This window comes from Dipodomys merriami, unplaced genomic scaffold (assembly GCF_024711535.1).
Source record: "Dipodomys merriami isolate MVZ:Mamm:240054 unplaced genomic scaffold, mDipMer1.0.p SCAF_7, whole genome shotgun sequence".
Classification (NCBI taxonomy): Eukaryota; Metazoa; Chordata; class Mammalia; order Rodentia; family Heteromyidae; genus Dipodomys; species Dipodomys merriami.
In genome coordinates, this window is record NW_027206290.1 from 14,413,098 (window position 1) to 14,438,448 (window position 25,351).

The window sequence follows — 25,351 nt, forward strand, 5'->3', positions numbered from 1 at the left end:
TAAAAAAGCCAAGTAAGAGAGGTCCTGAGTTCAAGGCCCTGCACTGGCAATAATAAAAATAATAGTGATGATGATGATGATGATGATGATGATGATGATGATGATGATGATGATGATGATGATGATACTTCTAAAGAAACTTGCAAATATCCATCCAGTGCCCACCTACTGATTTCATTCCTTAGTGGTTCTCACTTTTGGACACATGATGGAGGTTCCCATACCACAGCCTATATTAGCACTTTACTATTTGTCTAATTGTACTTGAAGAGCTATACTCATCTCCATCTTCACCAATACGATTTTATTACACAGGGAATTTTGACTCAGGAACATAAAACTTGCAAAGAACTCTTGTCTATTTCAAGACCAGCCCCCTCCCCACAAACCAAATAAATACTCGTTTGAAGATCTAATCTATTAACAATTCCAAGAATCTTTCACACTGCTTCCCCAGCCCGCACCTTGCTGTATGCACCAATCTTAAACTATTCTAGCATGATCTTTACTTAGTTTTAATTAAGGTCCCTCCACAGTAAAGGATTCTCTCTCTAGCCAAGGCACCATGAAGATTGGTCAAGGTAGCTGTATTCTTACCACAATTGCAAGAAAACTCAGCTCTATGTATCCACATGTGTTGTGGAAGCCAAAACTTACTTAATACTACATATTTCACTTGGCTATCTCTCTCTTCTAAAAAGAACAAGGATTTTGTTTTATTCAGTTATACCAGCGAGGTCTAGACTAGTGCTTGCTATATACCACGGACTCCAATAAATAGTGAAACAGTCTTTCTCCCTTAAATGTTTCTTCAGACTAACAAATCTACTTTCTTGTACCTATCTAGCTACAACTATATTATATTTCATATCCTCAAGATTTAGCTAGGTTTCCTAATACTAACAAGTCAAAACTGAGACCACCATAGACATTTAGAATGGGTTTCAAATCTTCATCAAATTTGACATTCTAACCCTCTTAGCCATTTGATAATCTCCCCCAAGGTAGTAGCTATGAAGAAATAAAGACAGGGTAAATTTTTTTAAAAAACTCAAAATAGAAAACCACTGTTATAAAGCCCTAGAAATAATAAGCATTTTGGAAGACAATGCACAATTTCATTGAAATTTTTGATATATGTATAATTTTCATTTGTTTGCAAAGACAAGTATCAAGTACAGGTCATGTGTATGAAAGCTCTTACCTGATTAATAGTAAAAAAGATGCTCTCATAGGCGTCCTCTTCAGTATAAATACTACAGCTATAGTCATCTTCATCTACACCAGAATATCCTTTCAAAAACAAGTGCTTAAATGAAACAATGTTTTCTTCCTTGAAAGTAACCACCAACTGGTTACCTAAACCAAATCGAACAAGCTAGGAAAAAACAATAGGAATATGAAATTTACCCCTTGCCAATGGAAGAAAATTCCTTATTATTACCAACCCTCACTTCTAAAAGAAAGAAAATTTTCAATCTTTAACTTTACACTAGTAGCAACAATGTCAAAACACCAGCAAAAAGAACAACCTCCTTGTCAGCAGTTCTAACAACAAACTCCTTATCAGCAGTTCTAAGCAGGATAATATTGTGTTGGGGCTCAGAAAACAATGATCTAAAAGTATGGCACTTTGACATGCTAATGTCAAAAGTGAACTAAAGAATCAAGCTGAGAGCCAGGGCCTCTGATTTTCTCACAAATCCTTTCTCTCAAGTACAGGGAGGGGCTTTCCCTGTACTTTCTCTCACTAAAGAGAAATTCTTCCAGAAGAAACATCATTGTAGATGTCAAACCCAGGCATGTCACCAAACACCCACCTGCTCCTGATAAAACACATACTTGCTCACTCTTACACTGTGTTCTCACACACAAGTTTAGATAGACAAAGGCTCACTTCAACAGGAAGTGAAAAGAGTTTTCTTGAAACCCAATAAAGGGCAAAATTAGTCAGCACCCAAACTTTCCAAAAACTAAAAATGGTATAAATGATACACATATATACATATAGATATATACAGATATATAAATATATATATATCATAGCTGTATAGCTGTATGTGTATATATAGCTCATCTATAGTTCTTGTAGATGTATCTATTTTTCATACACACACACACATGTGCACACACACACATACTGTCACACGTGCCCTCACCTTGTGTGCTCGGCATATCTACTACACCCTGATCTATGCCCTCGACCCCCTCTCTGTCTCTCACATACTACATCTGGGCAATTTTCTATAACCCCCTCAAACATATCTTTCTATACCTTCCTAAGTTGTCTTATAATATAATCAAAGAAACCTTCTAAAGTCTCCCAAAGTCCTCACCCAACTAAGACAGCAAAACATTTTGAAATTGTTTCTTCAGGGGTGAAATTTTAAGTTTAATTAACTGGTCCTGATGGTTCTGTCATTCCGTCATCCAATGGGATCCATCTGAATACTAGTATATAAGAAATCAATTATGGGGCTAGGAAGGTGGCTCAGTGGTAGAGCACTTGCCTTGCATGCATGAGGCCCTGGGTTCGATTCCTCAGCACCACATAAGCAAAAAGAAAAAAGCCGGAAGTGGTGCTGTGGCTCAAGTGGTAGAGTGCTAGCCTTGAGCTGAAGAGTTGAGGGACAGTGCCCAGGCCCAGAGTTCAGGCCCCAAGACCGGACCCCACCCTCCCCCCCCCAAAAAAAAGAAATCAATTATGAACAACTCAGATGAAGCTAATATCCATTTGAATATACAAACTGGAATAAGGGTTTCTAGTGCTTTACTTTTGTTTTTCTTGGTCATGAGGCTTGAGCTCAAGGTCTGAGCACTATTTCTGAGCAATTTTTTTTCAAGGCTAGTTGCTCTACCACTTTGAGCCACAGCTCTACTTCCACTTGTCTGGCTAATTGGAGATGGGTCTCACTGACTTTCCTGCCTGGGTTGGCTTTGAACCATGATCCTTAGATCCCAGCCTCCTGAATAGATATGATGGTGGGCATGAGCCACTGGCACCCAGCCTTAGTCCTTTACATTTTTTAGATTTTACATTTTGTTGGATTATTTTAAAGAATTGAATAATTAAAACTAACTACCACCATTGTCAGCAATGAGTATTATGCCAGGTACTATGTTAACTTCTGTTCAAGCATTGTTACCTGTTTAATGTTTTATATTTATTTTCTTATTAGCTTTAAGTAGTAATATAAAGGGGTTTCAATTCACCATGTCAGTTTTTGAGGAGAAAGCATTTTAATAAATGTCACTCCTTTATTCATTCTCCCTAATTTCGCAACCCCAACCATCCTCTCCAGTTACCTGGCTTTATTTTCACGTATATACACTGAGTATTATGATTTATTCATTCACCCTTCCCCTACTCAATTGTCCACTCCCTTCTTATTAAGCTCCTCCCTCAGGTAATACATATTTCAGCTTCCTGGTATTTGTTTTGATAAAGTGTCAAAGGAGATTTTTTTCCTTAGGGCCTCAAACCTCCTTGCCTTACTTGCTTGGTTGGTGATCTTATCACGTGAACCATGCCTCCAGCCAGCTTTTTGCTGGTCATTTTGATGATGGAATCTCAAGGACTTTTCCACGTGGGCTGATTCAAATAATAATCCTCCAGGTCTCAGCCTCCTATGTAGCTAGGATTACAGGGTCCACTGGGTCCAGCTTGTACGTGCATTATTTAGTGTACCATCACAACTGTTGTGATTTTGTACAATAGAAACTGAGATTTAGTCCCATTAAATTGCCACAAGCCAACTAACTAGAATAAGAGTGAGATCTAACACCCACACTATCTTATTTTGTGTGCAACAATAAATGCTTTTCTATCAAGTATCTCTGAGAGATTTCTTATGAAAAAGAATTTAATTGCAAGTTTTTCCAAATTATGAAATGCAATTATTGCTGGAGAATATACATAGATGATACTCTAACCATGTCACATTCCTCAAATACCATATCCAATGATTGAGCAAGTGCTAAAACCCACCCACTGTAAGAAAAACATCAGAGAAGAGGTCCCACACCCTCCAACCTGTGCTGAAAATCAAGCAACAGAAGGTTAAAGTTCTTCTAATCATTTGTTGTCTGTCAGCAATAACTGTAGGAGACTCCAGGAAAGATCTTATTGCTCTCTAAAAGCTGAAAAACCTGGACATTGATGTACACAATTATTTTAAGGTTTAGTAGAGGCCACCACACCCTCTGACCACTGAAGCTTCCATCACAGTTTGCTAAGTCTGTCTTGTCCCAAGCTTGGGATACAATATGGGCAAGATCAACCCTTAGTGTGGAATACCAGGCACAGTGCTAAAAGTTAGTGATTTTTATTTTCACTTGATGCCTCCACACTGTGTGAGGCAATTATTTTTTTTCTTTTTTTCCTACTACCAGATATTCCAGAAAGGAAGCAGAACCCATCACAAGGTTTTCATCGCATACTGGATCAATGGATGAATACCATCTCATTTTATACATATGCAGTATGTATAAAATGTAATGTATTCATGCTGGGACATCTAGAAAGTACTAAAGTGAAGATCTGAATCTGTCTGATTATCACTAGAGGCTTTTTATTCCCTCGTGCATTTGGCCACATGACAGCTTAAAGTGAAATGCTATCAACTTTAGATATAAGAATATTAGGCCCTTTGGTCCCATATTGAGAATGAAACTGAAGAAACAAATAAAGAGCTGGGTACAATGGAAAACACCTGTGATCACAAAATACTCAGGAAGCAGAAGTAGGAGGACCAGGTGACAGGAGAATCACAATCTGAGGCTGACCATTAGCATGGAGGGAAAGACAAGAACAAGAGAGAAAAAGAGAGAGAGGGAGGAAGAGAGGGAGACACAGAGAGAAACACAGAGGGAGGGAGAGAAGGAAGGAAGAGAAGGAAGAGATAGAAGGTGGAACGGCTCAAAAAGGGCTACAGAACACAGACTCTAAGTTCAAACTTCAGTACTGCAAAAAAAAAAAAAAAAGTCTGATTAGGGAATGCACAATTGACCAAGAAAAGAGGCCTACCATTTGCCTTATTTAAACTCATATCCATTAATATAAGTTTGGGGAGAAAAGAGCATGTAATTGTAATCTCTACTTGGACTCACTTCTACCTGACATCGAGAGCAAGACATTTTCTCCATTCCATTGTTTGTAGAACAAGCCAACATCTTCACATAACGTACAATCTAGTATCAGGGAAGGCCTTTTCTCTTAGAAAAGACAATAATCAGGAGGAAACTGTAAAGTCTTTCCTACAATGAAAGAATGAAGCTCTCCCTACAGAGCAAGAACAAGGGATGATAGGATTGACAGAAATGACTTTATCTTCATAAAGCAGGGGACAGTAAAAATGCATTGCATCCCACTAACTAGATCCTAAGATTTGTTGAGAGCACACTACAAGACAGAAAATAAGCATGTGTTAAATGTAATTTGGCAAGGATTGTGAAGTAAAGATTTCATTCGAAAATCATTCTAGGAGAAAATATTCTGTGCCAGATAAAAACAAGATACCATCCTAACTTTGTTCAAGAAATATGGAGAGAGATAGCAAAACTAGCAAAAGAATATAGATACCCCCTTTGAAATTATAAATTACTGTGGAGTTTGGGGTAGGAATGTTTTGTTTTCCTTAAAGTATCCTACTCAGATGATCACTGTGGTCAGGGTTTGGGACCAGCTGCCATCTTATTTGAGGGACTGAGAAGTCATCGCAGACCTGAGTTCCAGAGCCTGAAACTTGCAAGGAATGACCTTACAGTGACCCTTATAGTCAAAATGTATGTTTATAATGGTTATTTTCATAGTGCCATAAGGCCATCATACCAAGAATTCATTTCAGTTCTTTCTGAAGCAGAGAGAACTTCAGGTGTGTACCACCACAACCAGCATGGATTTTTCATTGGAAGGTAAAGCTGGCTACACACAATGAACTCATCAATCACTTGAGCCAATCACTGGAGGACAGCCAATCACTGCAGTGCTGAAGTAGATGTCAGGGGCTCTGGAATGGTGGAGGGCTGCCCCAGAGCCTGGATTCTGGACACACTGGACATCATTTGGATGTGGTTAGTTGACTGCTTGGCTAATAGATTTGTCTTTCATTATCTTCCACTTACCATTCTTCTTTCTGTGCTGGTGTGGATGTCACATAACTCCTGGATAGAAGCAGCATGGAAGTCTTAAGACATTCTTATTCCTCCCATGGTTGTGTTTCTGAAGCCTCAAAGATCACCTGCCAAAGTGTGTGGAACACGTGCTGCCCTACACATGGCCAGGTGTGCCGCATAGCCAATGCTTATGGAGAGGAGCCCTGGACCCATGATGTCCCCAGACCCTCCAGTCCTATAGCAACTGGAAGAGCTGGGTATAGCAAGGCCATTATGAACCTCATTCTCTGATCAAAATACAAGTGTCAGCAAATATGGTCAGAACCATAGAGCTAATTCTGCATGAAGTGAAGACCTGAAGACATTAGATATGGGCAGGTAGCTGTGTTTCTTAGTGCCACTTCCTGAAGGACAGTTGAAAACCTGGTGAAAACTCTGGTGACCACAGTTGTGTGATGGAAGCCAGGAAAAGTGACTTGTACATCTGTGTACCTATCCAGCAAGAGCAGGTCTCACCCTTCCCCCAACCAAACTGGACAAGGTTGTATGGGGGAAGGTCTGCAGGAGCCACTGTCAATGTGACTCCACCCATTCTGCCTTAACTGCATGTTTCTCTCTGACCAGTAGGATACAAGAATCAGGGCCACATTCACATTCCATGCTAACAAGTAGTACTGGTATTCCCTCTGTTGGCACTACTAGCAGTTGAGGAAGGTAGAGGTGCCAAGTGATTAGTGAAAGAATTGAGGTGATTTTGAAGATATAGTAGGAAATAAATGGTGGTGGTGGTGATTGCAAGAATAGAGATGATTGCAAGAATGATTGCAAGGTGATTGCAAGAATAGAGCCTAGGAATGTGCCCCCCCCTTCACTGTCCCAGAAAACAAGACGCTTTAAAAAAAATAGCTGCAGGAAGGAAAGTACTGCAAGAATACCAGCAGAGGAATTGTCCTGATGGACCTGCAAAAGCCAAGAAAAGGAAGAAAACTAAAAAGGGAGGGAACCCCAAGACCAACACCACTGGAGACTGTAATTCAACTGAGGGTGTAGCCAAAGACCACACTGACCTTGGGACTCCTCCATCTTTGGGCACAGTTAGAATGGCCAGGGTCAAGAGTGACACAGGTCTCAATAACACCAAATATCTGGAAAAGCTCTACCAACACCTGGTGCTTGCCCTGGCCTCCAGCAGAATGCAAAACAAGCAGCTGTCCTGTGAGATTGAACAACTGAAGCAGGAAAAGAAAGACCTGCAGGATCAAGAGGAAAAAGAGAATGAGAAGATGCTATGCTCAGGAAGCACCAAAAAGCTGTAAACCTGTGGCTCTAGCAAAAGATCAGAACCTATGATGATCTAGAGGAAGAGAACACTGTGCTGCAGGAGAAGCTGGAAGCGCTCCTGACACAGAAGGCCGACATGAAGATCAAAATTCATGAGTTACAACAAGCACTAGAGGAGCAAGCAGAGTTGAAAAGACAACTAGACAAAATGAAAGAGTTGGGGGCAATATTAAAGTTGGAGAGAGAGAACCTTACAGAAGTCCTGAGGGTGGAGAGTTCCATGTAGAAGGAGAAGGTCCAGCAGCTCTCAGAGCAGATGAACCAACTGAGAGAGGAGAAGGAGCAAGGGGTGAAGCTGGTGTTGGAGCTAGAGAGCAACCTGGTAGAACTGAGGAAGCAGCTGGCAGAGCTGCCACCGCTGCAGCTTCCTGCAGAGCTACCTCAGCCTAAACAGCAGCTGCCAGCTTAGGCCCACCAAATGCAGAAGAAGCTAAAAAAAGTCCAGAGAAACAACTTCACATCCAAATTCAGGAAAACCAGAGCCTCGGTATCCAGAAGCTGGAGCATCAGGAGTGGCTGTAGAGACTGGAGAAGAGGACCGAGGAATGGGATCAGCATTCTGCATGCTGAGAATTGGCATAAGATCTTTGAGACAATGAAAAGAGAGCACAAGACTATGAGACACACTCTCTTGCGCACCAAGAGCTGAAAGATCAGTAGGCCCAGTTGCAGGATACTTTCTATAGCCATGAGAAGGAAGAGCTCACCAGTATCCTGCACTCAGAGCAGCAGGTGAAGATACATCTGCAGGAGAAGCTGGGCCAGCTATGCGTGAAGTTAAAAGAATGGAAAGAGGTGGCTGAGTTAAAGAGCCAAACCGTTTAGGATCTGCAAGAGCTTCATGATCAGTACCTGGCCCAGCTGCAGGAGCTCAGAATCACCTGTGAATAGCACCTGGCCGCCAATCAGCATCTGATGTCAGAGAAGGAGGCACCTTCTCTGTGTGCAGCAACACCTGCTGAGGCACATTCAGCTGCTGGAGCCATGGGAGCAGAAGCATGAGTAGGTGCAGAACAAGTTGGAGTACTAAACAGTACCACACAAGTTACAGGAGACACTGCTTAGAAGCAGCAAGACATGAGAACGTGCAGCTTGCAGGTCCAAATGAGCTTCTTGGCTTTCCCTAGGGAAGGTGAAGGAGTGAACAAAGAAGAAGAAAACCAAGAAGAAGAAAAAATGTGACTTTCCCAGAGGATGCCGACAACCCACAAACCATGTAGGATTTTTACTTTGGAGCACTATCACTGACTGAATCAAAGAAGGTGGAGCTCAGCTGGCAGCTGCAGGAGCAGCAGGCCCACTGTGGGTGTCTGAGTAGCCTAGAAGCCCAGTGCCAGAGAAAGCTGGAGCGCCAGGCCCTCTCCCCCAAGACCTGGAACTGTGGCACACCTGAGGACAGGAAGCAGGACACACAGGAGCCTAAGAACAAGGTGAAAATCTGCTTCATCCACAACCTGCCCGACAAGGTGGACTGCCAGAATCAAGTGGATGACCTCCCACATCAGTGCAGCCAACTGTCAGAACACATAAGCACCACTGAAGAGCCTGTAGTTCTCTATACAGAACAAATGGAAGTCCTGGATGAGCTGTATCAGGAGAAAGACAAGTACATCAACCAGATGTCCCAGGAAAGAAGGGATATAAAGGAAGAGCCACAGGAGCTGCTGTTGCTCTTTGCAGGTGAGGGCACAGAGTGCCAGGACAAGATGCTGACAGCCACCCAGATGGCTGATGCTGAGGATCCCTCAGACCTGTTGGGCTCCAAAGATCAAAGTTATGGAGGGGCAGCAAGGTTTTGAAGAACTGTGACTTGAAAGCAACGTGGAGCCTGCCCAAGGAGAGGCTAGGGTGTCTGGCCCCCTGGAGAGCCCCACCACAGAGCAGATCAGCAGATCAAGTCGCTGCTGCCCAATAGTCAGCTTCACCAAGAGCTTTCAGGCTTGGGCCCTGAGCCCTCCTTCCCTTTCTTCTCCAGACCGATGCAAATGATGAGTTTCTGATCATTACAACCTAAAGACCTAGCAGCCACCACCTAGAGAAGTGGGCTCCTGTCCTCTTGTATTGTGTTGGGACATGGCGGCTGGGTGGCATCCTCTCAGGACTTGTTATAATGGGTAATGGGAAGGAGTAACTGTAGGCCAAACAGGGCAGAGGCTGCTGGGAGGTAATCCAAATGCTAGGGATATCTAATAGTCCATTGGTCGCCAGGGAAGGGACAAACATGATGGGTATTACAAAGGAAGATAAGAGAATCTTATCTTCAATTTCCTTACATGATTTGCTTTCCCTACAGCTCAATGAGGTGAGCTAAGATGGCATGTCACACAACAGAAAGACCTCTTTCCAAATGCAGAACAAAGATGCAACTGCAGTTACAGAATAAGCCTCCTCTCATTTCTGTGGGGCACATGGGCAGCAAAGATGGCGCTGAGAGGAAGTTGAGTGGGCAGAGCCCGAGTTGTTTACTCTAAAATCTGATTGGATACCATGATCAGGCCAAGTGACGTCAGTGCATGAACGGTGAATGGCAGGGAAAGTTCAGAAGCACTGGGGCTAATTAAACCCCGGGCCCAGGTGAAAAGCGCATGATAGGGTGACCTTTCACAGTGATTAGTTGGTTCCTTTTCCTCCCCTCCCATGCCATGCGGTCTTTTGCTTTAAAAAGTGCTTGCTGTGTGGTAATAAAGGAGTTCTTGCTTGACTTGACTCTTGTCTCCAGGCTAAGGGAGGCTGGAGAACAGGCTAGCGGTGCACTTACCTTTCCTCGGACCCGTCAGCGTTTCGCGGGGCAGATGAAGGACCAACACATTTCCACAACTATATGGACATATTCTGAGTACTTATGATTACATTCCAGAAATGACAACTGTACACACTTTTGCATCAATAGTAGACTGGTTATTTGTCAATAGTACTAAATACCCCAAATCTGTACTACTTTTTAAAAGCATACACATTTCAAATACATTTCCTACACAGGAGCCTCCCTAGACTGATCAGTACCAGAGTTCAACAGCTGAAGGACAAGCCAGTGACCAGGGTATTCTGATGCTAGTGATAAGCCTGTAGCAATAGCAACCTAAACAAATGGTCCATTCGTGTATATGTGTGTGTGCATGTGTGCATGTCAGTACTCATGTTCTAGTGCTCTCACTTAGCTTTTTTTTTTTTTTTTTGCCCAAGATTGGTGCTCTCTACCACTTAAGCTGTATCTCCACTTCTTACTTTTGGCTGGTTAATTGAAGATACTAGTCTCTTGGAGTTTCCTGCCTACGCTGGCTTTGAATCTTGATCTTCAAATCTTAGTCTCTTGAGACTATAAGATTATAAGTTTATAAGATTATAAGCATAAGCCACCAGCACCTGGATAATATACATTCTTGATAGTGCCCAGAAATCATTCCCTTAGCACACATTGCTACTGATGAAAGAGAAATTTAACATTGTATAAATCTGAAAACAATGTATATTTCAAAAGAATATTTAAATGAAGTACGTTTGAGTGAAGATGAGAGATTTCAAGAACACAAATCACTTTGAACTGACCACCTTGGCCAGCTGATGGCCTCACACAAGTACAAAGGCACCCTCAATACAGATCACTACTATTTATTCACAGAGCCTCTAGAGCGATGACTTCCAGTTGCCTTCTAAACTGAACTTCAACTTGCCATCTGCTCTCCAGAGTCGATATAATGTTATAGTCCTAGGAACTTGAGTGTGGACTTTCCACAGCAAAAGTCAGGGGCAGAGCCCATGACTCCTCCTGGGGTGAGAAGAAGAGAAATAGTATCAATTACCTGTGTAGTGACCATGACTATCTTCAAAATCTGCAAACCCAGTTTCCATGGAATCTGATGTCTGGCTCGATATTTTTCACAGGGGCTCATGAAGTAAAACTTCAGGTCATCCCTCAAGCGTTCTTCTTTCACCTCAGAATCGAGATGTGTCATTGTATTTCTGCCATAGAAGATCAATTTTTAAATATCCAGAAGAGTCTGTCCCTTGACATGTTTCTGAATAGTACTTCCCGGTCACATACTTCAACTGTTCCCGTAAGCATAGCTCTCTTGAGCCAAGGAGATCCTTACTTCTTTAGAAATCTAAACATTAGGGTCTGGGAAGGTAGCTCAGTGGTAGAGCGCTTGCCTTGCATGCATGAGGCTCTGGGTTCAATTCCTCAGCGCCACATAAGCAAAAAGAAAAAAGACAGAAGTGGTGCTGTGGTTCAAGTGGTAGAGCGCTAGCCTTTAGCTGAAGAGCTGAGGGACAGCGCCCAGGCCCAGAGTTTAGGCCCCACAAACGGACCAAAAAAAAAAAAAAAGAAAGAAATCTAAACATTAGTCCAACCCTTCTATCACCTGCCTCTCCCCCCCCCAAAAAAAAAAGAATTTCCACAATGGACAATACTGGGGGGATTTTATATCTTATATTTTTGGATTTTTAAAATAATTTTATTGTCAAGGTGATAAACACCTACATAAGGTATGTATCTTCTCCCACTTTCCCTCCCCCCCCCCACTGTGGACATCTGTAACAATTATAAAAAGAGAATTTTCTTTATAAGACTCATCAATTCCTGAGAATCAATATACAGCATTCTTCTGTTGCTAGAAAAAATGTGTGAGTGCATATGTGTGTGCATTCATGTGTGTGTGCATGTATATGTATGAAGAGAGAAAGAGATTGTGTATAGATGCATGAGTCTTTGTGAGTGTATTTGTGTATAAGAACAAAACTAGATGATTTGGGACACTTTCATAATACTTCAGGCATGAAATGATAGAAATGTAGCAAACATTAATGAGTTTCCACTGCTATGCAAGTAGAGAACTTCTATCTGTATCACTGTAACTGTATCACTGAGAAGGATTGTGTCCCTCTTTTTGGATAAAATGCCAATGGTTATAAGATTCTAGAATATAAATAGCTTCTTGGAAAAATCATATTAAGTGATACAGTTTGCCACCCCTTGACAAAAGTGTTTCTTTCAGCTTCTAGGACACCCTTCTTTTGCTTTCTTCCTGCCTCCTGGGGTTCCCTCTCACCTCCTTTGCTGGCTCCTCCTCCATCTGACTTTTAGAAGTCAGAGTATGGTCCGCAATTCTGTTATTCTCCATACTCCACTCTACAAGAGTGTATCCAGGGCTGGGAAGGTGACTCAGTGGTAGAGCGCTTGCCTAACATGCATGAGGCCCTGGATTCAATTCCTCAGCACCACATAAGCAAAAAGAAAAAAGCCGGAAGTGGCACTGTGGCTCAAGTGGTAGAGTGCTAGCCTTGAGCTGAAGAGCTGAGGGGCAGCACCCAGGCCCAGAGTTCAGGCCCCATGACCGGAGCCCCCCCCCCACAAACAAAAAAAGAGTATATCAAATCCTGTGACTTTAAATGCTATCCACCTGATGGGGACTCTCACTTTTGATCTCCAGCAAACCTCTCTATAAAAGGTTTCCTTATTCTCCAGGAACCAGTGGCTCACACCTGTAATCCTAGCAACTCAGGAAGCTGAGATCTGAGAAGTTGCTGTTCGAAACCAGACTGGGCAGGAAAGTCCATGAGACTCTTACCTTCAAAGAACCACCAAAAAGGCCAGAAATTGACCTGTGGCTCAAGTGGTAGAGGGATAGGTATGAGCAAAAATGCTAAGGAATAGCTCCCAGGCTCTGAGTTCAAGCTCCAGTCTTGCACGCAAACATGCATGCACAAATACACACACACACTTTCACACACTTTCACACACACACTTTCACACACACACACACACACACACACACTTTCACACACACACACTACTCTTATTCAACCTCTTTCTTAAAACTCTTCATGTCGAATAGGGTTCTCAAACTTACACTTCACCTGCTCCAACCTCTCTATCTTTCAGTGCAGTGGTCTGCACATCCAACGCTTCAGCGGCTATCCATAGTCCATTCCATGTTCTCCACCCAGAGGGCATGGCAGAATCACCTGGGAGTTTTAAAGGCTTTCTGTGCCTGGGTCTCGGTTCCTAGACATTTTTTGGTCTTACTAGTATGAGGTATGACTTCCCAAGTGATGCTAAGGCCCAGCAAAGCATTTCAACCACTGCTCTAGAGTTGTGCTTCAATTTCTCTTTTTCTTCAACTCTCAGATTTAATTTACCTAGTCTCCACCAGTTCCCATCTTTCTGTCTCTCAAGCTCCTGGTTCAAGCACATCACCTCTTCATCTGAAAACTGGCATTGCTTCCCAATCAATGGTCCACATCACAGCTAAATGGAAATTTTAAATTTTAAATTTAATTTTAATTTAAACTAATAAGTCATGCTTAAAACACTTGTAGGACTTTGTCTTGCTCTTACAGTAAAGTCTAACTCGTCCACTATTTCCTGTCATAGCCTAAAAGACTTCAGTTCACTCCTTCCCAAATTCTCTCTCTTCTGCTTTCTTGCTGCACCATAACTTCATTATTGGCCCTGGAACACTCCTTATTCTATGGGTTTATAATCAGTATTTAAACTAACCTACTTTAATTTCCCCAACTCTTAGTCTATCTGTTTATTTTCACTTCTCAGCTCATATGTCTCCCTCCCTTTTGTTTGTGCCAGTCCTGGGGCTTGAACTCAGAGCCTGGGCACTGTCCCTGATCTTTTGTACAGAGATCTAGCACTCTGCCACTTGAGCTATAGTTCCATATCCAGCATTTTTTGGTAGTTAAATGGAGATAAGAGTCTCACAGATTTTCCTGCTCTTTTTAAAGACTCTCTTGACCACACTATTGCATGTAACCTGCTGCTTATTATATTCGTTTGTTTTCTTCCTAGTCAAGATTACAGTCTTTATTTGGCTTCCTTACAAGAGGCCTTTCTTATCATGGCATATAGCAGCATATGACAGACTAACACATAAGCATATGCATAATGAAGATTTCTTAGGAAAAAGAAACAAATCACAAAATGAGACATTAACCCTAACCATATAACTTTGCTTGATCAGCACTCTTAAAGATCAAACAATAACAACAATAATATCAGTAACAAGATTAATAGAAAATCTAATATATTGGGGGCTGGGAAGGTGGCTCAGTGGTAGAGCGCTTGCCTTGCATGCTCAAGGCCCTGGGTTCGATTCCTCAGCACCACATAAGCAAAAAGAAGAAAGCCGGAAGTGGCGCTGTGGCTCAAGTGGTAGAGTGCTAGCCTTGAGCTGAAGAGCTGAGGGACAGCGCCCAGGCCCAGAGTTCAAGCCCCACAACTGGACCCCCCCCAAAAAAAAAGAAAAAAGAAAAAGAAAATCTAATATATTGGAATGAAAAACAATAAAAATCTATCAAATTCTTGATTAAGCAAAGTGTATTCGAGGAATGAATTACACAGGATACTGTTATGATAATTTGCTATTTGGGAAACAGTGCTCAAACTGAATGCAAACAATACAATTTGCACTCATTAAACAATAAAATTGACAGTACAGGATTTTTAAAATAATTTATCAAGTCTTTCTAAGTGTGACAAAATTCAAAAGTAACCAAAATGACTGATAAACATCAACATAAAAATTTAAGGCTATAAAAAAGTCAAAGGAAAAAACAGAACAGAGAAAATGCATGCAACATCTTTTTAAAATGTTTTTTATTGTGAAAATACCATACAGAGGGGTTACAGTTACATGAGCAAGGTAATGAGTATATTTCTTATCAATCATTGTAGCCTCCTCCCATGCAACATCTTTAATCAGCCCAAAGATTACTATTCCCTGTAAAAAGTTCCTAACCAGCAATACTTAAGAAAACACAACCTAATATAACAAACAGAAGACCTGAACAAGCTAGTGGACATTTACTAACAACAAAAATTCATTAACAATCAGATTGTCAAAGATCTATCTTAATTCCTGCCTAGCAATTATGGGGAAACCCTATTGGATATTTTAAACATTGAAGGATACTTAGATAGGATCTATAAGAGTTTTTGTGATATAGATATCAATCTTCTATGAATTTATATTACCAATTTTAAAATATCTGGTCAGAATGATGATGCTAATTGCATAGCTATTTGTAATGACATACTAATTTAAAAACATATATGATGTATTTTTTAAAGTTATAGAACAGATACAGTGAGATCCCATTTTTCAAAAACTGTCATCATTCATGTATATATACAGACATTTTTAAAAGTCTAGAAGGACATAAATTCTCAAACATAGGGCTGGCGTTGGTGGCTCACACTTGTCATCCTAGCTACTCAAGAGGCTGAGATCTGAGGATCATGGTTCAAAGCCAGCCCAGGCAGTTTTGAAAGTCCATGAGACTCTTATCTCCAATTAACCACCAGAAAACTGGAACTGGTGCTGTGGCTCAAGTGGTAGAGTGCTTGCCTTGAACTGAAGAGCTCAGGGACAGTGCCCAGGCCCAGAGTTTGAGCCACGACCAACCAAAAACAAAACAAAACAAAACAAAAACCTCAGAAACAAAAACTAAACACACATCCTGGTGACTATCGTGTATAGTATGGGGTTCTCGATTTCCTTTGTCATATCAAGTTCTCCCTGTTTTTGTCTTTTTAAATTACGATTGACATGTAAGTTCTTGAGTTAACATTGTGAGTTAAAGTGTCAGGTAGTCAGGTATTTCCTTGTCCTTAGTTTGTATGTAGTGGGTCAGGGCTGATGGTAGGGTGGGGGATGGGGAGTTGGAGGAAGATAAGATAGATGTTAAGCTTCAGTGTTTCTACAATGTGGCCATTGTTGGCCCCAAGATGATTGTCAGATGGAAGTCAATCCTAATAATCTCACATGAGGTTTTTCACTCTAATTCCTGCTATCAACTAATTTCCTCATGACTTGCAAGCTTCATGATAAAAAGAAATAGGAAGTCCAGTGAGCTATGGCTCTAAGGCAGCTAAAGATAGTTGAGATTGGGGGGCAGAGGGGGGGGGGAAGGCAAAGAAGTCAACTTTGGTTCCTTCTCAGCATCTTTCTCAGAACACAGACCACACGCTCATTCCTAAGAAGAACCTTGAGGGAAGGAAGGGGTTTTTTATTTTCCATTTGAGCCACCCATAAAGGATGATTATGTTAAATTTTCAGGAATTTCCCTGAAGACACCAGATTCCTGTAAAACCATCCCCTCTCGCCACTTCGCTGTCTCAGATGATCAGGAAAGCAGAAGTGGAGCTGCCTATTTTAAAAATGCTTTTTCTCAACAAGCCACAGTTCTTTACATTACGTCATGAAGAAATAGCTTTCTGGGGCAGAGATGAACAGGGAACCCCCACTTCACAGCAATACAGGATTCCAAATGCAATTAAATTTTAGCTTATATTTGTATAATATATATTGGGGCTTGAACTCAGGGCCTTACACTGGCAACTTAGCTTTCTTGCTCAGGGCTGGTACTCTACCATTTGATCCATGCCTCCAGTCTAACATCTCACTGTTTAAATTGGAGTCAGATCCCCACAGCCTATTCTGCTTGGGCTGGCTTCAAACCCAGATCCTCAGATTCCAGACTTGACTAGTTAGGAATACATGCATGAGTCACCAACACCTGACTTTTCTTTTTCTAATGTTTCTAATAATCTAATCTAATAGCACCAAAGTTATAAAGAAATGTTTTATTCCTCAATGGGTTGATTTTATCTTAATTCTGAACAAGCCTATCTCAGTGTCATGTTGGTGAATTCCAGGATTCATGCCATCTCTAGAAAATTCTAGGAGAGGGGACAAGTATAGTGATATTCACCTATATTTGTTGGTACTTGAGAGGCAGAGATCAGGAAAATGGAAGTTCAAGGCCAGCCTAGGGGAAAAAGCTATCAATACTCCATCTAAATTAATAAACCAAGTTACAGTGGTCCCCATTTGTCATCATAGCTGCATGACAGGCAGAAAAAGAAGGATTGAAGTCCAAGGCCCACCTTGGGCAAAAAATGGAAAATGTTAACAGAAAAATAACTAAAGTGAAAAGGGCTAAGAACATGAGTCAAGTGACAGAGTATCTTGCATAGCAAGCATAAGGAAGGCCCTGAATTCAAACCCCAGTACCACCAAACAAAAGGAAGGAAGGAAGGAAAAAGAGGAAAGAGAGGAGGGAAGGGGGAGGCAAATCCCTCTGACTGGGCAGTTGAACAGGTGGCAGGTTTTTCTTTGAAACGCTTGTTATCGGGTCCAGTGGCTCTTGGGGTGCTGTGGCCCCTATCTGTAATCTTAGCTTCTCAGGAGACTGAGATCTAGGATCACCATTCAAAGCCAGTTCAGGCAGAAAAATCCAAGACTATTATCTCCAACTAGCCATCAAAATTCCAGAAGTGGAATTGTGGCTTAAGTGGTACAGCACCAGCCTCGAGCAAAAAAGTTAAAGCTAAAACAAGAGCACAAGGCCCTGAGTTCAATTGCCAGAACAAACACACGAAAAATTATTTAATTATGGGTCTTTGGCATTATTTAAAGTATGGATCTTTTAGGATTACAATACTAGGGAACAACTTTCCAGAACCTTTGATCTCACAAGTTACTAATTATTGCCTGACAGATATTTTTGACTGAAAGCCCCGAACTTTATTCAGGTTGGAAAAAGAAAAGTATAACTCCAGAAGGAATAGGAAGACAGTAATGACCCAGTTAAAGGAAAGGCAGAGGCCCACATGCCCCCTCAGCAGTCTCTACATCTGAGACAAGAGGGTACGGCCATGCTCAGAACACAGCAGATGCTCCAGGCTTGAAAAGACTCTGAAAACAGGAAGAAAAACACCAAGTGGTTTGCAAACGTAAACGAGCTCCCAAAAATGGCTTGAAAGAGTTGATAATGAAAATATGTAATAGTCTGATAGAAAAAACATGTAAGGTCTGGAAATAAATTTACTTTTCTCTATAAAACTTAATGTCACTCAGTTCTTCAGGATTGACATATGGAAATTAGACCAAAGGCCTCAGCTAAAAAGAACAGTTTAAGCTGGGTGCTGGTGGCTCATGCCTGTAATCCTAGCTACTCAGGAGGCTGAGATCTGAAGCCAGCTCAGACATGAAGTTCCATGAGACTCAAATCTCTAATTAAGTCCCAAAGCCTCAAGGGAGCAGTGGCTCAAGTGTTACAGAGCTAGTCTTAAGCACAAAAGCTTGGAGACAGCATCCAGGCCCTGAATTCAAGCCCCAGTAAACTTTAAAAAGAAAAGAAAACGAAAACTTTTATTCTTTTATTCTACTGTTTCTACTTTGACAAAATGTGGTCACAAGAAGTCACCTGTTTATTTTCACTGTTGCAAAAATATTCTCCATCTGGACTTCACTTCACTGCCTGAGAAGTAATTGGGCAGAGATCAGCCAGGGAGCGTGATCATTCCTGACTTTCAGTTCCCTATTCTCTAACACCCTGCTTAAAAGTTGTACCCAAACTCTTCTTCCTTGTTTCATTAGGATATTTCATATATATATATATATATATATATATATATATATATATATATATATATGGTAGAGAATAATTTAAGGAAGTTAAGTAGAATGAACAAGGCTTTTCTTGAAGAAAGCCTGGTTTGTAGAAGCATTGCTAACTTGGAAGGTGTGCAGGGAAAAGTTCATGGCCAAGAGAGTTTGACTGTTTTCAAGGCCTGAGGATGATGATGAGTAGAAATCTCAACAGTTCTCTAACTCAGCAGGAAGAAGCTACCAGATTGTCTTAAACTTGAGCTGTCTGGGTAACCCACCACAGACAGTGTGAACAGTTCATTTTTGAGTGTCAAATCCACCCCTCTTCAGGAGAGAATGATAAAGTTAGTCCATTCTCCATAAAATACAAGAATATGCATCGCAATTTCCAGACACTTTTTCTTCACTTTTCTTCCATTTTCAATTAACAGTGATGTCTGATTTTCTGTTTCTCACTATTACTGAAGAACCAGTCCCCTATACATAGTTTGTGTGGAGTGTGGAAGCCTTCAAAAGCCATTTAGATGTGCACTGTTGTGTGTCCTTCACTTTTAACAATGAGACAATGCTTCTGATGAGAGAAAAAGAGTCAAGGGATATGATAGAAGTCATGTAAGCCCTTAAAGGAAATGTACTAAGAAAAGTAATGGAGTCAAGAAAAAAAAAAAAAAAAAGTAGCGATCATATACCACACCCAGCCTGAGCACAAGCAGAAGAAGGTAAATAAGTTCAGACTTCATTTCCTCCTGACTTTTTAAGACTAGTGCATTTAGGGATAAGGCAAGTATGGTATAACATCTACCCAGCTAGCCATTCAAAATAAACACTTCAGCATTAAAATTATAAATTACATGACATGAGTCATTTTGGTATAACAGTTACTACAAAGTTGCGCCAATGCTGTTTTCTAATTGAAAGCTTGTCTTTCAAAGACTAGAAAAATATACACCACAGACTCTGAAAATTTATTTGGGCTTTCCATGCTAGCTTTAAGTCAACTTAGGACATCGAGAGAGCCATGAAGGAGAGACAGGAAAATCTCAGTACTACTTTGGGAAACTTTAACAGCCCACCAATGTATTTGTTTTGATTGGGAAAGCAAGAGCCAAGGCCAACTTGTACTGGCCACTTGGGCTCAGCCATGGTGCTGGGTGGTAGGAACTTTGACCACAGAGGAGGGCCGTCCTTGGTACAGCCATCTGGCTCAACTGTAAGGCTTTTCCCGAAGGCAGAGGACTGCAGTTACCCACACTATAACCCTCCAGCCTGAGGAAAGAAAAAAAAAAAAAAAGCCTATTTGTTCAGGAACAGGAGGCAGTGAACGCCCAAGGTAGCAAGAGAGTTCTAGAGGATTTTTCTCCAGCGTCCTCTATGCTGAAAAATGCACCTGAAAACACCGGCCCCCACCTTGGGTTCCTGACCTGGGGGAAAAGGCCAGGCTGCGGAGCCACCAGCGTCTTTGGAACTTTCCAGGACTCTTAGGCTTGAGAAGAGCAGAACAAAAAGCCCTTCGGTGCGCACCTGGTTCAACCTCGCCACAATCGCAGCCCCCTTACTTGCAGCCCTTCTGGTCCCCCTTCCTCTTACCTTTCCAGCCAGACGCCCAGCCCCGAGGGCGCAGGTCCTGTTTGCAGGTCTCGCGGCGTCCGGGTGCTTCGCGCACCCGCTGTGATGAAAAGCCGCGGTCTGGGCCCCACGAGGCGCGGCCAGGAGCGGCCACCCGACCCCATCCCCACCTCCGCCCCCGTCCCACCGCCCGCCTCCGCCCGGGCTGGGCCGGCTAGGAGCTTCACAGACACGTGTCTAGGACGACTTTCTTTACGCGGCAGCTGCTCTCTCCTGGTTCCTGGAGGTTGGAGGCTGAAGGCTGAAGGCAGCGGAGCAGAGCCGGCCGTGAGCCGTAGAGGGTGGAGGCCAGATGCCGGCTCCAAAAGACCCGAGATGGAGGCGCGAGCTGGGGGAAGCAACTCCCAGAAGGAGCAGACGAGCTGGGGCGAACCCCAGGGGTACTGACCTGTGGCGAGGCCCCCAGGACAGGCCCCAGGTACCGTTCCACACCGATAGGTTCAGAGCCTCTGCTCTTTGAGGCATGGTGGAGCCCGGGGCTACAGCTGCACCTGCTTGGGTCTGTGGCTCCGCGGCGAGGCAGGGCCGCGCGAGCAAGCCTTCCTAAAGCGAACCTGGCCGTGGAGCTGCGCGCCCACACCCCCACACCCCGCCCTAGAGGCCACAGAGCCAGCCCTGCCCTCCCGGATCCTGCCTTTCCTCATTGCCCGTCCTTTCCTTACCACTTCCAGGAGTCCACTTTCTCTTTCCCCAGCCATTCATTCATTGATTCACCTGTTTCTTTTTAGATGTGTTTGGCAAATACTCCGCACGAACATGAAAAGGTGAAGATCCTCAACTTGTAGAACTTCACACGCAACGGCAGGGTGTCATGGGTCATGCCTGTAATTCCAGGCTTGGGGAATACTGAAGCAGGGGCCAGCCCGAGATATGTAAGTGAGACCCTTGTCCCATGGTTCATTGGGGCTGTTTCTTGCATTGCAGGTTCTCAAGTGAGCGATCACCAAACTCTGGGACAAGGGTCAGGTTTCTGAGATGATAAAAGTGCAATCAGAAAAAAAAAAAAAAACAAGATGAATCGCCCTTTACTGAAGTCCTGTATTCTCAGCCAATGTCTTGTGGCCTGGGGCAGGCTCCGAAGGTCTCTGGAAGCCCTGGCCTGGCTGTAGTCTCTTCCTCTTGCTGTGTGAGGCGAAGATCACATCGGAAAACCGAGGAAGATAACCAACCATCTCGTGTGAATCGGTGAGAATGGAGGTTGTGGGCTCGCTCGTGTTCCACTCAAGGTGAGACTGACTCGACCATTGCCATTGGATAGACCCAGATCCTCTTCCCCCTTCATAGTCCCAATATTCACGAGGTAGCGCAGACCCCTCGTTGCAGGCCATGTAGATCAGCAAGTGTTTGCAAGGTCCCTAAGGTTAGCAAGGACAAAGAAGATTCTGCTAGTGATTAGATTAATGAGCATCTCCAAGTAGAAGCATTTGAACACAGCGCTGTATGTAAAAGCATACAAAAATTACCTAAAGAAGTCGCTTCTGAAAAGCCACGAGGCAAAAAAGCAACCATGCTTCAGAGTTCTTCTCATCTGTATTCACAGATGTCTGTGACCAGCGGATACAGAGCTTGGAAGATCTGATCTGTACAGTGCCGTACTGCACAGGTGGGTATTGTTGGGCTCCACAGAAGAAGGAGGATGGGGCTGGGAAGGTGGCTCAGGGGCTGGGAAGGTGGCTCAGTGGTAGAGGGCTTGCCTTGCATACATGAGGTCCTGGGTTCGATTCCTCAGCACCATATACGAAAAAAGAAAAAGTGGCGCTGTGGCTCAAGTGGTAGAGCGCTAGCCTTGAGCTGAAGAGCTGAGGGACAGCGCCCAGACCCAGAGTTCAAGCCCCATGACTGGACCCAAAAAGAAGAAGAAGAAGAAGAAGAAGAAGAAGAAGAAGAAGAAGAAGAAGAAGAAGAAGAAGAAGAAGAAGAAGGATGATGATGTAGACAAGTGAAGGGAGCATATTTGCAATATCTAGTATATGTATGAGTCAAGCGGAAAAGGACAGATAATGTGATGTTAGGAAAATGAACCCTTAGATATGTATTTTAACGTTTTTTTTCTTTTCATGCATGTGTTTCTAATGCATTTATAAGATTATCTCTTTGTTGCTTTGTATGTCCCTCCCCCACAGTATAACCCCTGCTTTCACTATATTTGATGTCAGTATAACTTGTGGAGGAGATGGGGAAAAACAAGTCGTTTAAGGATACAGGTGGACCTGTTGTAACAATGAGAAGTAGAAGTTGTCATGTCGAAAAGGAGCTTTACAACGTTGGTCTGGGGGGTGGGGGGTGGGGGAGGGGGGAGGATTGGGGAGAGAGGGGGAGGCTGGGAAGGGATGTGAAGGGTAAACAAAGGAGGAGGCTGCAATGCTTGGTAAGAAATGTATGCATTATCCTGCCCATGTAATTGTAACCCCTCTGTACAATATGTTCACAAATAAAATTAAATTAAATTTAATTTAATTTAAAAAAAAGTGAAGGGAGCAGACCATGCATGACTGTGGAGACATACTGCAATAAATTGCATAATAAGAAATTGCACCAGGCATTGGTGGCTCATGCCTGTAATCCTAGCTACTCAGGAAGCTGAGATCTGAGGATCAGAGTTTGAAGCCAGCCTAGGCAAGAAAGTCTGTGTGACTCTTATCTCCTATAAACTATTACAACTGGAAGTTGGAGCTGAGAAGGTGGCTCAGGAGTAGAGCGCTTGCCTTGCATGCATGAGGCCCTGCGTTTGATTCCTCAGCACCACATAAACAAAAAAGCCGGAAGTAGCACTGTGGCTCCAGTGGTAGAGCACTAGCCTTGAGCTGAAGAGCTGAGGGACAGCGCCCAGGCCCAGAGTTCAGTCCCCACAACCAACAAAAAGAAAAACAAAAAACAAAAAAACTGGAAGTGCTATGGCTCATGTGGTAGAGCCCTAGCTTTGAGCACAGAAGCTCAGAGATAGCTCCCAGGCCTAGAGTTCAAGCCCCAGGCCCTGCAAAAATCTCAGGCTCCTGAGTAGTTAGGAATACAGGTGTGAGCAACTGGTGCCCAACTTAAATACTATTTTATGCCTTTCAAGTTCAAAGTAAAACTGCAGTGAAGAGGCAAACCTGTTAGCTCTGAAATAAATGTTGGGACTCCACTCAGAGTCACAACCCCCTTAGAAGGAGATGGGAAAGTAGGATTGTTTTTTCTCTATTGGTCAACTTCTCTTTGTGTTCTGTAAAGGCAAGACAGTTCTACTGAGTGGCTTACAAGTAAGTCATTTTTAAAAATTCACAACTAACACTGCCTATCTAGATCTACCACATGCTTTAGACGGGGAAAAAAAACAATACTTAGGTTAGTATGTTATGTCTGTGCATAGATTCACATTCTGAATTTTCCAGCTCCCTTCTGAAATGAAGAAATGAGTTCACTAGGGCTTGTTATTTCCCTTGGAGTCACTCACAGAGCAACAGGTCCACTATTTCTATTCCAGTCTTTAGATCTCAGAAACCTTGGTTTTCATCACATTTCCACACTGATGGAGAGATGATTAAAAGCATTGCTGTCCTTTGTAGCTTTCTTGGTCTGAAAAAGTTTCTGGAAACAGTTTCTACAACAATCCATAAAGTCTCATACAGTAGAGAAGAGATACATTTACCTAAATAACTATCCCTGCTCATATATATATATATATATATATATATATATATATATATATATATTAGCAGAAGGTATATAAGTGTCATTTAAAAAACAAGCAGTAGGTAAGCTTTCCTTTGAATTGTTACAGTTTTTAAATAGTGGCTTCTATTAGTTATACAATGGGGATTTCATTGTTACATCTCCACACGTTTACCCTGTATTCCAATCAGTTTCACTCCTTCTCACTCCTTGCCACCTTCCTCTAAAAGTAGCTGCACCGATCCATCTTCATAGTTGCAAATAATCTTTTTTGTCAGTCATGGGACAAGAAGTCAGGGCCTGGGTGCAGTCCCTCAGATATTTTGTGCAAAGCTAGTGCTATAGACTTTGAGCCACAGCTCCACTTCCAGTTTTCTGATGATTAATTGGAAATAAGAACCTCACAGACTTTCCTGCCTGGTCTGGCTTTGAACCACAGTCCTCAGACCTCAGCCTCCTGAGTAGCTAGGATTACAGACATGGGCCACCAATACCCAATACAAATGATATTTTGAGAGTTGTCAGCCTCCTTTATCCTCTTGCCAACACCCCCCTCCCACTATTGATAGTTGAGTTTCTCTATTGCTGTCATACATACTTGCATTATGACACAGTTATTCCCCTTCCTTTTTCCATTCTCCCCTTTCCTTCTCCTCCTATATAGTTTTTAGTTTGATTCATGTTCTATGTTTACTCATCTAAGTAATTATATGTATGTGTGTGTGCCCATGAATATGACTGTGTTTTAGATCCACCTAGGAGTAAAAACATACATTAATTAGTTTGGGGTTTTAGCTTTGCTTTTTTGCTCAGTAGGATATCTTGTAGTTGCATCCATTTTGATGCAAGTGGCATGATTTCATTATGTCTATGTAATAGAAAGCTACAGAAAGAGGTTCAAAAGATAAATCCAGGGGTGTCAAGCTTTACTGTGCATATGACTCACTCATCTTACTGAGCTCACTCACTCACTTTGAGTGATCTTATTCATTCATCTGCCTCAGTAGACCCCACAGCTGCTGGTCCATTTACCAGTCTTTAAGTAGCTAGGACCCAGGAGCAGTTTATCTTGAGTGTGTGAGGGAAATGAAGATAGAGAAAAGGGGAAGGGAGAATGGAAATTTTTTTAAGTCAGATGGCTGGAGTATTTGGAAACCCTCAGCTAGCTTTGAACCAGAATCCTTATATACTAAGAAATAGGCATTATGAGGTTG

At 42.4% G+C, this 25,351-nt stretch overlaps 1 protein-coding gene and 1 long non-coding RNA gene across 4 annotated transcripts in view; one reads left to right on the forward strand and one right to left on the reverse strand.

Annotated features, from left to right (window-relative positions):
- The window catches only part of Mcoln2 (mucolipin TRP cation channel 2), a 58,896-nt gene extending 37,917 nt beyond the window's left edge, over positions 1 to 20,979 (reverse strand). For 2 of the 3 annotated variants that reach the window (XM_070007474.1, XM_070007472.1), the window contains exons 1-3: positions 20,875 to 20,979; positions 11,256 to 11,415; positions 1,205 to 1,378 (exon numbers count right to left, since the gene is read on the reverse strand). In XM_070007474.1, coding sequence (XP_069863575.1) covers positions 1,205 to 1,378; positions 11,256 to 11,415; positions 20,875 to 20,951 — 411 coding nt within the window. In that variant the 5' untranslated portion in view covers positions 20,952 to 20,979. Of the gene's footprint in view, positions 1 to 1,204; positions 1,379 to 11,255; positions 11,416 to 20,447; positions 20,505 to 20,874 lie in introns of those variants that run through there. The other variant, XM_070007473.1, reaches the window with a different exon arrangement.
- A 187-nt stretch (positions 20,980 to 21,166) lies between these two features.
- LOC138817063 (uncharacterized) lies at positions 21,167 to 22,265 on the forward strand. Its single transcript, XR_011368760.1, has 4 exons — positions 21,167 to 21,250; positions 21,411 to 21,712; positions 22,027 to 22,089; positions 22,216 to 22,265. It is a non-coding gene; the product is annotated as an uncharacterized lncRNA (long non-coding RNA).
- Positions 22,266 to 25,351: the final 3,086 nt, after the last annotated feature.